At 41.0% G+C, this 14,567-nt stretch overlaps 1 protein-coding gene across 1 annotated transcript in view; it reads right to left on the reverse strand.

The window, feature by feature from the left end:
- TBP (TATA-box binding protein) overlaps positions 1-2,853 on the reverse strand; it is a 7,369-nt gene extending 4,516 nt beyond the window's left edge. The window contains exons 1-2 of the mRNA XM_015819044.1: positions 2,632-2,853; positions 277-608 (exon numbers count right to left, since the gene is read on the reverse strand). Coding sequence (XP_015674530.1) covers positions 277-608; positions 2,632-2,685 — 386 coding nt within the window. The 5' untranslated portion in view covers positions 2,686-2,853. The remainder of the gene's footprint in view (positions 1-276; positions 609-2,631) is intronic.
- Positions 2,854-14,567: the final 11,714 nt, after the last annotated feature.

The following is a 14,567-nucleotide window of genomic DNA, read 5'->3' on the forward strand; positions in this document are numbered from 1 at the left end:
TTGTAAACAACTGAAAGTATTTTTAAATCCAACTTAATGCATTGGCGTTCTGAATAAATGCCTGCAAGGAACCTGTTTTCAAAAGTGGTTTTGTTTTTTTTTACCAAGCATTCAACATAGCAACATATGCTACTGAAAACATAGCCATTTGGCAGCATGAACTCAGAACGCAGGTTGCCCGTCTTGCTCTAAAAAAATAGCAATATAAAATTCCCTCTTAAAAAGTACCATCATGAAATGTACAGGATCTGTGAGCAGAGTAGAACCTGCACTTACTGGAGCTGCGGTACAATCCCGGAGCTTTCGGAAGCAGGGGTGGCAGGCGTTATAGGAGTCATGGGAGTCATTGGAGAGGGGTAGAGAGGCGTGGTTCCTGGTAAAGGAGCAGTCGTGAGAGTCTGTGAGTGGAAGAGCTGAGGGGTTTGACCAGATGGTGCTTGTGTCGGTTGTGAAGTGGACTGCTGTGCTGCTGCTTGCTGCTGCTGCTGCTGCCTCTGTTGTTCTTCCAGGATAGATAAACTGTTGGTACTCTGAGCAGGTTGGGGTGTGAGCCCAGTGCCGTAGGGCATCATAGGACTAAAAATAGGGATGCCTGGAGTCATTGCACTCTACAAAATAAATACAATTTTAAAAAAATCAAAAGTCTACAACATACATGAACTATCATGAACAAGATTAGGAATCTGCAGAGTTATTTAAGGAATGGCTGTTGTATTCTGGATATCTTGCAATAGCAATAGCACTTATATATCACTTCATAGCGCTTTACAGCCCTCTTTAAGCAGGGCTTACAGAACCACCATATTGCCCCCAACAATCTGGGCCCTCATTTTACCTCATGCTCCCTCCCCTGGGATCCCGACAATTGCTCCCCTGCCCAATCCTGCTGTGTCAGGTCACTTACCTTGTGAAGATCTGTCTCCTCTCCAGCCTCTCTGTTTCTTTCCCTGCTCCTGGCAAGAGCAGAGGGAGGCCTTCAAGGCCCAGAACGGACCTCCGGAGGCCCGTGGAAGCATCCTCCAGGCTCCTTTCTGGGCGACAGCAGCCCGGAAAAGGCGTCTGAGGCTCAGATTGGGCCTCCAGAGGTCCAAAGAAGTGTCCCCCAGCCTCTTTTCCAGTCATCAGCAGCCTAAAAAAGGCCTCTGATGCTCGGATCAGGCCTCCAGAGGTCTGTGGAAGTGTCCCCTGGCCTCTTTTCTGGGCAGCAGTGGCCCGGAAAAGACCTCTAACACCTGGATCAGGCCTCCAGAGGCATGCGGAAGCCTCCCCCGGCTTCCGCTCTGTTGTTATCTGTTGCAGAGGCCTAAAGTACCGTGAGATCAGTAGCATGAGATCTCACGCCACTGATCTCACGTGTTCTTGCATTACATTAGGCCTCCATTCTCTGCGAATGCACCGAAAGCCTGGAGCAGCCAAGAAAGCGAAGGATCTCGATCTTCGCAAGTTGAGTATCCAAGGCTTAGTGCCTAGGTAGTCTCGGGGTGGAGTGGGGCGAGAGAATAACCAGAGTGAATGTTGCAGTGCCTCTGCGGTCATTTATAAGGGTGAACAACTGCCGTGGTGTGACAACATTCAAAATCATGTCCCCCCTCGTCCTTCTCTTCGTTAAACTAGACATACCCAATTCCAGCAACCGTTCCTTATATGTTTTAGCCTCCAGTCCCCTAATCATCTTTGTTGCTCTTCTCTGTACTCTTTCTGGAGTCTCAGCATCTTTTTTACATCGTGGTGACCAAAACTGGATGCAGTATTCCAAGTGTGGCCTTACCAAGGCATTGTAAAGGGGTATTAATACTTCACGTGATCTTGAATCTATCCCTGTTAATGCAGCCTAGCACTGTGTTGGCCTTTTTGGCAGCTGCAGCACACTGCTGGCTCATATTTAAGTGATTGTCCACTAGGACTCTGAGGTCCCTCTCACAGTTACTATACTATATTTTAATAGACAGTGATAAGCTGTTAATGCTGAATAATACTTGCTGGTGATGAAGGGGGAAGTTTCCTTTTCTTACCGTTTAGTTTCTTGGGGGGGGTCTTTCACTTTTTTTCTTTTTTAATATATGTTTGTATTATATTTTTATATCAATTTTATTTGATCAAAATAATATTTAATAAAACCATTAGAAAAAAATTCAAAGAATAAAGAAGGAGAAAATACTTTTTGTTCTGGTTCCAATAAGAAGGTTGTAAAGCCTTAATATAGAGGGACAAAAATCAAGAAATATGTCCATATGTATATCTGAGGCAGATAAACCTGAAGAGTTAGCTGTCAAGCAATTATTGTTCTGTTCATGCCAAGAGTTTCAATAATGAAAATTGTACAACAATAAACAGTTCTTACTGCTTTCATATCCATCACTCATGTCATTGAAAAGATAAGAGATAAGAATTAACAAAAACTTGTCCTAACCTGCAGAGAGGCTGGCATGGCAAGTAACAACCAATCAAATATTGAGCTATAAAGAGATTATAAACAAGGCTGCTTTAAAATTCAGGGAAAAGAAACAGCAAAGAAAGGTTAAAAAAAAAGTGGAATCCACAACCCATTCAACACTACAGGTCTCTAAAAACTGTTTTGAAAATTTTGATTTTCAATAAGTTCATTAGTTTATATATATATATATATATTACCTGTGGGGATGCTAAGCCCTGAGCATAGGGTGGTAAACTGTTGTTTTGATCCATTGTAGCAATCAAGTAAGTGTCCAGTCAAATGAGGATTACTTCCAGAAACTAAATCCAGAAATCAAGCTTCACAACATCTGCCTTAAGGAAGTAGCTTTCCTTGAAGCATCCCAAAAACTAGTTTGCAGTCTGTATTGACATATTTGATAAAACATCAAGTATATAAAATAAAGGTTCCAGACCTGAAAAAGATAAAAAGTCTCAGATTACTATGTTCAAGTAAAATTCATAACATACATTACTGCTGTGCTGGAGTAACTATTTTTTCACAGACAAACTAATGCTATCAAGTTTGTTGTTTCCAGCACCACAGGAATGGGATTCAGTAATTAGTTATATAAGTTAATATACACAAAATGTCAATTAAAAATCTGCAAAGATAAATCTTTGCAGCTTTCATTTAAATGTACGGTATTAGTGCAATATAACATTTAAAATCATAGCAAAAAGTACATAAGGAGAGTACCTGTTTGTGGTGGGGGGTTTTCCCAGAAAATGGGGGAAAAAAAATTACATTACCCAAGACTGAACTTTGAAAACAAAGGGTATACACATTAAAAAAAATTAACTTTTAACTTTAACTCAATAATGCCCTGAATTAAGGAATATAGTTACAGTTTGGAAGCATAACAAGGAACAGCAAATCGGTTTGTCACAGTTTGTTACTTTTATAGTCCATTGTAACTACTGAGAACAAACCAACCAACCAAACCCAGAAATGTCAAACACAAGGCCCGGGGGTCGGATGCGGCCCGCGAAGTGGTTTCATGTGGCCTGCGAAGCCATCCTGGAAACAGTGAGGGAACGGCCCCCACTGCCTTGGCCCTGGCCCAGGCCGGCCGGGAGCCAATGTACAATTTTGTGGTGGCCATCTATGCTGAAATGCATTCAGTCTTAACTCCACAAGGCCGCCTGGAACCAGCGAGGAACCAGCCCCTGCCATGTCGGCCCCGCCCCCTGGGTGCATGCTGGGGAGGTGTCACCCTTTGTGAGGAATGAAGAAATGGACCATGCCTTGGCGCTTGCTCCGGTCCCACCCCCTTCTGCCAGAGACCCTCAGATCTGCCCCACTCCTGCCCAGGCCCCCACAGGCACCCTTGACGCGAACAATGTAGAGCTGGCCATGCCCCCCCAGTAGGCCACACCACCCTGGCCACCCCCCCCCCCGAGGGCAACCGCAATGCTGATGTGGCCCTCAATGAAATTGAGTTTGACATCCCTGAACTAACCTAAAAAAGATGAAATAAATTTCTATTAACCATTACCAAACTGTTTCCAAAGAAAAAAACAAAACTTACTGAGTAAATTAAAAATACTTAAATTAGTTTTATCCTATTTTGTTATTTCACGACTGTCTAATCTACCTTCTCTTGAAGCAAATTTCTAGGCAGAAAGGATCTTGCCCAGTCCTTTCACTTATATCATGCATACAACCATTTTTCTTTGCATACATTTAGCTAGAAAAGGTGAGGTAAACACAGCCAAAGTAAGGTAAAACAAAATATTGTTACGTTTTTTATTTATTTTGTGCCAACTACTTTAATAGCAGCGATTCTTGAACCGTGTTTCATGGAGTGGTCTGCTGCAACCTTCTTGAATTCACCAGCCACAGCCTGCGCATTGTTTCAAATTGTTGCCTCAACTTATTGCCTCCCAAGCCAGAGTGTGTTCATCACCTCAGCTCTCACTTCCCCATTTTGAAGACTAGTCACTGGCTTGCAAAAACGGATTAGTGGCTAAAAACTGGTTTATTAACATTTGGAAAACTGATCGTAATAAAAAGGTCTCAAGCACAGTTCCTGACAATGAGTCCACCTGTGCTGTGTTAAGTGGCACTGTGATTTTGCACAAGCAGTTCCAAAAGAAAAGAGCAAATAGGAAATAGGATGATGAATACCTAAAAACAGGGCTTCATTGGAATGGGAACCTAGTCATTCCTCCACCCTTAGCTCCTCAACATATTTACTGAAGAATGCATTTGACAAAAAGTGTGAAGAATTTTTTTTTGTAATGCCATAAAATAATTGAAATAGTAAATAAATGTTTAATGTTTAATATTTGGTACCGAATTTGGTTTAAAAGGCCTTTAAAAATGAAGGAAATGGCAAATATGCATACATGCAACTAAAAGTATTTCTTCCCAAATATGTGTAATGACTTTAAAGACAAAAATGTAGAGAGGGCTGGATTCACTGGATGATTTTCAATTACAAAATAATTAAGAAACACTGGCTAATAAGTTAATGCCTGATTACTCCAAGTAATTGATAAACCTAATGCAAAGGCTCAGTAAAACAAAATATCAAAATATTCTTAGCAGTAACTGTTTCAAGACGTGGTGTTCTGGCCTCAAAAGGTCTCCTTTGGGGTGAGATCACTCCCAGAACACACTGAACCAGTGCTGATCTAAAGGATGTATTTTTTGCTACTGCTGAATTACCCCAGGAATAATTCACTCCAGAAAGAATAAATATAGCAGCAAAAGGGGCAAATGAATATTGAACATAGTGTCCACCCTTTTGGCTTGCCTGGGTTGCATTAAGTGAAGAGGAATTGTCACAGGCCACATATAAAATATATAATTAATGTATGTAAATCACATAACAATGTTAAAAGTTTATTATCTTGTGGAGCCACCGCATGCAGCCCATGGGCCATAGATTGGATAGGCCTGATATTGAGTGTGCATTTATAGAAATGTAGTAACCATAGGGAAGTGTTCTACATACTTTATTCTCCATGAGGCAAACTCCACTTTGAATTTATGTGACCCATACTGGACAGCGCACTTAAAGAATGATTTAGACTGATTAAAATTGGTTCACAGAAGCATAATAAGGATGATTCAAGGCTAGAATTAAGACCAATAAAGAAAGGTTGAAGGAGCATGAGGACTACAAAACAATGCAATACCACTCTTCAAAACCTGAAAGTATACCACAGAGAAGAAAATTAAGACTTACGGTCCAGAACATTGCACATAGAATAACAGATTTAAGTTACAGGAAGACATATTTTGATTTACAAAATCTTTTTCTAACAGAAAGAACAGTTTAACCAGGAAACTGATTCGCTTCACCAAATGTGTTTTAAGATAAGCCTAACCAATGATTGGAGATGATTAAATTTGAATTCCTACACAAATCATGAGTTGATCAATGGACTATGTGACTCCATCTTAGTCTAAGATTCTAACACCATTTTAATAAACAAGACTTGATTAAGTAGGCCTTTGGATTACTGTACATAGTTCAATTAAATAACTCATCTGTATGTCACTCTTAGCTAGTATTCTGAAGAATTCTAGCTTATCATGACTAGTTCAGTCAGTCTCTTTGTGGTGTTCCTTTTAGCAGAAGGTGATAAAGAATCCAAGAAATCTTTCATTGCATATTTAGCACAAATGGAAGAGAGGATCCTTGTCACTTTCTCCCATCCAGAACAAGTTATAAAAAATCAAGAACTATGTTATCAATTCTAATTTGTTACAAAGGTAGCACAAGAATTCTCTATTGCACCTACTAAATAAATCACAGAATCTATAGTTTGTTTAGTCATCCCCATTAGAACAGCCAATTTATAATAATATTCATTCCCACTACTACCGGTAGGAGAAGTCATTTTTTAAAGAATTATGATTTAACACTGCAGCAGTGAAAATGAAAAATCAAATTTAATGCTTATTCAATTGGATGGATAACTTCAATAATGATCTAGCTAAAAACCATAAATAAATCAGTACTTTAAAAATCTCTTTCCATAAATATTTCTATCTGCAAAAAATGTAATCAGAATGGAAAGGTCTAAATATCCTACCTGTAAAAAGTGAACAAGAAAGTGTGACAAACGGCAAATTCCAATAAAGGAGAATATTTCTAGTTCAGGCTTGAAATGACTGGTTTTTGGTGACCTCTGACCTTGGTTGTTTTCTGGCAGAGGTTTCAGTACCCAAACCAAATATCATCAGTGCTAGTAAGAACTGGAGTTTGCTCTCAATGTATATTCTGGTGGCATGCCCTGCTGGTGGGAGTGGTCTTGGGAGATTCTTTGGTTGGGCTTTTCGCTGTTATCTTGTTTTGCACTTCCTTGATTGGGGTATTGTTTACTTCTTGATTGTTGGTCTGATGTTAATCTTGGTATTAATTTATGCTCATCAGAGTGATGATTGCAGGTGGGGAGATGTTTTGGGTTTTTTGTTCCCTTTTTGGCTTGTTGACTGTTTCTTTTGCACAGCATGTAGATGTTGTTTATGTCTAATGATGGCCAATTTCTAAGAATTCTCTAGACTTTTTGGACTTGGCTTGGTCTAGGATGGTCAATTTGCCAGCTGAAACTATGACAATAAGTCTTAACCAATTACAAGGCAAAAAGGGAACAAAAAAACCAAAATACCTGCCCACCAGCAATCAATACCCCAAAGAGCATAGATTAACATCAGGATTAACATCAGACCAACAATCAAGAAGTAATCAATACCCCAATCAAGGAAGTGCAAAACAAGATAACAATAAAGGGCTCAACCAAAGACCCTCTAGGACCACTCCCACCAACACAGATAGGGCAAGCACTGAGGTTACTAGTTTGGGTAAGGAAACCTCTGCAAGAAAACAACCAAGCTCAGAGAAAACCAACGACCCATCAGCAAAATATTCTAAATTCAAAGGGACTTATTTCTCGTTTATGTATGGTTTTGTGTCTATAAGCAACATTAACCATAGAATTTATACATGCAGAGGACTAAATTATAAAAAGACCTGTTACACTTTGGTTACATTTTATCAATATTTGGAAGAATGTATGTACTGGCATTAATATTTAAACTAATATGTCTGTAGTTTAAATGGGATTAAGAAATCTCATGTATTTCTCTAATTTTTATCAAACACAAAATCAAAGCAAATATTAAACTGCCACAATTAAGTCTACAGTTTTACATTTAAAACAATATATAAATTTATTCTCTTATTCTCAGTTTCACGAGAAAACCAAGCATGACTAAGCTCACTGGTGACAATTAACCCCTTCATTTCCCACAGAATCTCTACATTTTGACCAATTATCTACAGCGGTTTCTAAAATATTGTAAGAAGATAACAAGAATGCTTCTAATGTATAGTAGATTCCCAAAATGGATAAGGGATCACAACAGAAGTGGTATAGGATTTTGCTTTCCTTCCCAGTACACATAAGCAGCCACCAGACAGATCCTAACTTGAATATAAGCTTAAGTAGGGAATATGATGCCTATAAATACCACTACATCTTTGAAGTACATTTAGGGGGAAATTGCAAATGGGGGTTCTCAAAGATATCAAGCAGATTTGTCTGATATACTGAACTTGAAATTCCTTTACCCTTAATACCTTTAGAACAACAATGTAAAGACATTACCAGATTTCTTTCTTTGGTTGATCCATTTACATTAAGTACTTGAACTACTATAGATCCATTGAAAACAGATTTTTGGCTACTGGGGCCATTAAGGAAGAATTTTGGAACAAGATTCCAGAGCTCCACTTAACAGAAAATTTCCCAAACGTAGCAGGACTGTCTCACCAATTTTTGAATAAACCGAATTGCACACATTGCCACCTAAATATGGGGTGACTTTGCATGCATACGTGCAAAGTCTAAAATTGCAAAAGGATTCCATTCTTAAGAGCCCGTGCCATACATCCGCGTTAGCAAAAGTCCTTCAACCATCTCAAGGCAGCTGAAAGTCAATTCAAATGACACCGAGTGAGTTTCAGAGACACAGTCATACTACTCTACACCTCTTTGTTCACCCCAGGGATATTTTTTTCTTTTCTTTTCAAGGACGAGCGCGCCCACTTCTTTGCAAATCAGTCCTACTGGACAGAGGATGAGATGTTTCCAGACAAACATGCCCGAGGATCGGTCTGTTGTTAATATACAGGAGTTACAGGCACGCCAATAGCGTTGACTCTTCAAGGTTGGCCAAACCACCCTGGCAGAAGAAAAAGCGAGGGAGGGAAGAGAAAGCAAAGCGCCTCTTCCAGCGGTTCCATTTGACAAAAGTGAACTCGACCCTGCGGGCCCAAGCAACACTCAACGGACACGCTAACTCTGCGTCCCGAAGTGACCGGGAGTGGGGTGCTTAAGGGTTTGCAACCGCTTTCGGCCAGATCTCCTCCGCTCTTGAGAAGCCCCCTAAAAAAGAGACTCTCGCCCGGGGCCGGCAGACAGAGGCACCCGCGAGAAATAAAGGCTGCCGGGCCCGGCGACTTACCGCTCCAGAAGTTCTCCCGACCTGAGCCGTGCCCCCGCGCTCGGCTCATTCGGCGGCGCACCTCTTCTGCGTCATCAAGCCAGGCGCCGATAGCCTTCACCAGCAGTTACTGCGGGCACCACATTTCTTAAGGGCGGCAGCGAGGGCGACGGTGCGAAGCTGCGTTCTAAAGTTCTGCCTGGAAGAAATCGTTTGCAGCGCCGCGCCCCAGCCAGCGCACGGGAATAATATATTCATTCATGCAAGGGGTAGGTGGGTGGAGGGGAGGCAGCAGTTTAAGAAAAATTATGAAGACCTAAAAGGTAAACGTGGAGGAATGGGGAACCCATCAGACCCATCCCTCGAGTTTCTAAGCGCCCAGGTGCAACGAGGTGGGCGGACTGCTAAAACGCAGTAGAGTTTAAGGGATCGATGAAGGAGAGCACAGAACATGCAAAGATCCCGGGACAGGCAGGTAGAATTACTCCTCTCTGTACTCTGTACTACTTATTTCAGGCAGGCTGGCTTTCAGTGTTCAGAGAAGCTATGGTGTGACTTGGTTCTGCCTATTGTATGAATTTTCTATCAGCGATTCCCATCTTCTAATTTCAAAATGCGGATCCCAAGAATTTCTAGAAAAAGTAATGAATCGGTTGAAGTCTGCATATATATCAGTAGTTGAATTTTTTTCAGGGATAATTTCTGGTTTTTGACAATGCTCCCATTTTATTCCAATGGCTTACCATAGGTATTAAGGAATGCCACCTATACGCGAGCCATCTCTTAGAACAGTCTGTGGAGATATTCAGTCATCCAGGTCATAATTGTCTCAAAAGTACTTTTTTTTAAAAGGCAACTAGACTGTTTTTTCCTTGAGGAAGAAGAACAAAACATTTTTTTCTCATCCTAAGAAATTTCATCAGTTGTGATGGGGGGAGGGATGGAGGATAGGTTCTGACCGGATGGTAGTTTTTACTGATATTTTCCTATCAGTAAAGAGGGAAAAGAAAAAGAACTAAAATATGTTAAGGAATCCCTCAAAACCTGTGATTATCCAAATTGGGCCTTCATCAAATCCAGAAAAAGATCTAGCAGGAGCTCCTCCATTTCAGACAAGAGAACAACAAATGTAGCAACGTCATTCCATATGTTGCAGGAATATTTGAAAAGTTCAGGAGAATTTTCAACCAGCACAACATACATGTACACTTTAAGCCCAAAAATATACTAAGGCAAAAGCTTGTCCACCCCCGGGATAAAACACCCAGACAAAAACTTGAGCAAAGCGATATATGCAGTACAATGCAGTGAGATATGTGCAGATCTGTACATTGGTAAAACAAAACCATTTCACAAGTGCACGACAACATAGTACATCAAACCCATCACGGCAAGATTCAGCTGTCTATCTGCATTTGAAAGACAAAGGTCACTTTTTTGAAGATGGCAAAGACCACATTTTGGATAGAGGATAGAATAGAATAGAGCTGGAAGGGATCTTGGACATCTTCTAGTCCAGCCCCCTGCTCAAGCAGGAGAACCTATGCCATCTCAGACAAGTGACTGTCTAGCCTCTTTTTAAAAATCTCCAGTGATGGAGCATACGATTTCTGGGGGCAAACTATTCCACTGGTTAATTGTCCTCACTGTCAGGAAGTTTCTCCTTAATTCCAGGTTGCTTCTCTCTTTGATCAGTTTCCAACTATTGTTTCTTGTCCTGCCCTTTGGTGCTTTGGTGAATAACGTGACCCCCTCTTCTTTGTGGCAGCCCCTCAAATACTAGAATACTGCTATCATGTCTCCCCTGTTTCTTCTTTTCTTTAGACTAGCCAAACCCAAGTCCTGCAGCCGTTCTTCGTATGTTTTAATATCAAGGTCTTTGATCATCTTAGTTGCTCTTCTCTGAATTTTTTCCAAACATTCAACATCTTTTTTGTGATATGGTGACCAAAATTGGCTGCAGTATGCCAGGTGTGGTCTTACTAGGGTTTTATAAAATACTAATACCTCGCATGATCTTGATTCTATGCCTCTGTTTATACAACCCAGGATTGTATTAGCTTTTTTGGCTGCTGCTGCACACTGCTGGTTCATGGTTAAGTGATCGTCCACTAGGACTCCAAGGTCCCTCTCACAGTTACTGTTTTTAAGCCAGGTCTTGCCCAATCTGTTCTTGTACCTTTGATTTTTCCTACCTAAATGTAAAACTTTGCTTTTCTCCACATTGAAACTCATTTTGTTGGATAGGGCCCATTGTTCAAGTTTGTCAAGATCTTTTTGGATCCTTACTTGGTCTTCTGGGGTGTTGGCTACTCCTGCCAGTTTGGTGTAATCTGCAAATTCGATGAGTTCCCCTTCAATTCCCTCATCTAAGTCATGAATGAAGATATTGAAGAGTACTGGGCCTAGGGCGGAACCTTATGGTACCCCACTGCTTACTTCTTTCCATATGGATGTAGTGCCCTTGAGGACTACTCATTGAGTATAGTTTGCCAGCCAGCTACAGATCCATCTAGTGGTGATGTTGTCTATTACACCTTTTTCTAGCTTACCAAGGAGTAGGTTGTGGTCTACTTTATCAAATGCCTTACTGAAGTCTAAGTATACTACGTCCACAGTATTTCACTGGTCTATTTAGGCACTTTGTTGCAGAATGAAATAAGATTGGTTTGGCATGATCTGTTTTTAACAAACCCGTGCTGGCTACTAGTTATAACTTTGTTTGCTTCTAGTTGTTTGCAGATCTGTTTTTTGATTATCTTTTCTAGGATCTTCCGAGGTATTGATATTAAACTGATTGGTCTGTAGTTTCCTGGGTCTGTTTTTTCTCCCTTTCTTGAAGATGGGAACCACATCAGCCCTTTTCCAATCCTCAGGTACTTCACCTGTGCTCCAGGATTTTTTAAAGATATGGTGCAGTGGTTCTGAGTTAACATCCACCAGCTTCTTCAGAACTGTGGGATGTAATCTGTCAGGCCCCGGTGATTTATATTCATCAAGGTCTGATAAGTGTTCTCTTACCATTTTCTTGCTTATTTTAATTTTTGTTTCTAATTTGTCTTTTGCAGTGGTTTTTTGGGGGTATGTTAGTTTCTTTTTGTGTGAAGACTGACGTAAAGTATGAGTTAAGCAGCTCTGTTTTCTCCCTATTGCCTGTTATTTCCTTGCTATCTTCTCTCTTTAGTGGACCTACAGTTTCCTTGACTTTTTTCTTGTTAATATGTTGGAAGAAACTTTTTTTTTTATTATCCATGATTTCTGTTGCAAGTCTTTGTTCGTTCTGAGCCTTTGCTTTCCTGACTTCATCTTTACATGTTCTGGCTGTCTGCTGATAATCGGCCTTAGTTATGTGCCCCTCTTTCCATTTTTTGTATTTGTCTTTTTTGTCTTTCAGTTTGTCAGAGAGATCTTTGTGCAGCCATGCTGGTTTTTTCTTGAATTTCTTGTTTTTCTTTTTCAGTGCTATTGTGCTGGTCTGGGCTTTTATGATTGCATTTTTTAGAGTTTCCCACGCTTCTTGGGTTTTTTTCTGCTTTAGGATTTTCATCAATGGGATCTTTCCTAGGTTTTCTCTGAGTTTGTTAAAGTCAGCTCTTTTGAAGTTCAAGACACTGGTTGGATTGTTTTCTGTTGCTAGTGTTTGTGCTACATTAAATTCCAGTATGACATGGTCACTTTCGCCCAAGGTTCCGGCAACGTCAACTCCCTCTATCACTTCTTCTCTATTAGTTAGAATTAAGTCCAGTATGGCTTTACATCTAGTTCCCTCCTCCACCTTTTGGATGACAAAGTTGTCAGCTAGGTTGGTTAGGAATCTGTTTGATCTCCCGCTCGCTGCAGAGTTTGTCTCCCAGTTGCTATCTGGATAGTTGAAGTCTCCCGTTACTATTGTGGTATGCTTCCTACATACATTTGTTAACTGGTTGGCAAAGAGTTCATCTATTTGTTCTGATTGGTTGGGTGGTCTGTAATATACACCTATGGTAATGTCACTTTTTTTCTCTGTTATATTGACCCATATGCATTCTGGAGAGATTTTATCTTTGATCATGTGCGTTTCTGTAGATAGTGTTTTCTTACATATAGTGCAACTCCCCCTTCTTTTGAACAATTTATATCTATCCATCAGTCCATTCTGTTCATGGGTTTCATCCCACCAGGTTTCTGTAATACCAACTATGTTATACTCTCCCTCGTATACTGTTGCTTCTAGTTCGCCCTGTTTGTTCCCCAAGCATTGAGCATTTGTATATAAGCATTTAAGGCTTTTGTGCCTGTGCGTGGGTATGTTTCCTGCACCTCCTGAATGTTGTTTGAGTTTTTCTTTTTTCTTTTCATCTCTGCCCACGTCATTGTTTGATTTGTTTTTTTGAGATTTATGATTGGTTGGATTGGATCATTGGTTTGAAAGAGGTGTAAAAGAGGCAATTCATGTCAGCACTGAGCAGCCCTCTCTGAACAGAGGGGGAGGGATAAGATACCACTTATCTCTAGTCTACAACACAGCGTTTGCAGCAGTGCCAAGAAGATTCCACAACCAATTGTACCCTGAGGGATAATCCTCATAGAGAGTTCTAGAGAACCAGATGACTGCAAAGAAATACAATTCTTCCATCCCCCCCTCCACACACTATCCGGTCAGAATCTATCCTCCATCCTTCATAGGGTTGCCAGGTGTCCACTATTTGAGTGGACAGTCCACTTTTTTCACATTATGTTCACTATTTTTTTTTCACAAAATAGTGGACATTTTTTTATTCAAAAGCTTCATGATGAAATGGTACGTAATCTAAAGCTGTACAGTCTACTTTTTTTACTACTTAACACCCCCCCCCCCGCTTGTCCGCTATTTTTTGGAAGCAGACCTGGCAACCCTAATCCTTCACCACCACCACCACCACCACAACTGATGAAGTTTCTTAGATGAGAAATGAAATGTTTTGTTCTTCTTCCTCAAGGAAAAACAGTCCAGTTGCCTTTAAAAAAAACACAACACTTTTGAGATTCTTAGAACAGTGTTTCTCAACCTTGGCAGCTGGAAAATGTGTGTACTTCAACCCTGAGAATTCCCCAACCAGTAAAAGATGGCTGTGGAATTCTGGGAGTTGAAATACCCATATCTTAAACTTGCCGAGGTTGAGAAACACCGTCACAGAACATAATACAATATGGTTGGAAGGGACTTTGGAGGTTTTCTACTCTAGCCCTCCTTGCCCTGATCTCCATCCTGGAAGGATATTGCATCGTTTTTAATTCACAAGCCAACAGTTGCTGGAAACGTTGGAAGCGATTCCCAGCTGCGTGCTCTTCCTTTTCCAAAAATACTCTCTTCCCTAATTATGCTCAAAGTTTACCCAGGCTGACGCCACCCCCCCCCCCCAAACCGTGATCCTTGACAGCTTTCAGCCAGCAAGATCTCCGGAGAGTACCAGTTGCCCACACGCTAGCATCCAACCGCGCTTTAGCCACGGCACGCGTGTTGTGCAAACCCAGCCCCTCTCACGGGACTTGCCTAGCATTAGAAATTCCGCGTCTCGGAGGATCTTCCCCCCTCGCCCCGTTCCGCTGAGCTTTTTCATATCCCGTCTCGTCAGAGGGGGCGCTGTGACGAGTGAGGGCGATCGGAGCCGGGTGGCAACATTAGCCGCTTCCG

The sequence above is a fragment of the Protobothrops mucrosquamatus genome, unplaced genomic scaffold, assembly GCF_001527695.2.
Source record: "Protobothrops mucrosquamatus isolate PMUCROS unplaced genomic scaffold, P.Mucros_1.0 scaffold853, whole genome shotgun sequence".
Taxonomy (NCBI): domain Eukaryota; kingdom Metazoa; phylum Chordata; class Lepidosauria; order Squamata; family Viperidae; genus Protobothrops; species Protobothrops mucrosquamatus.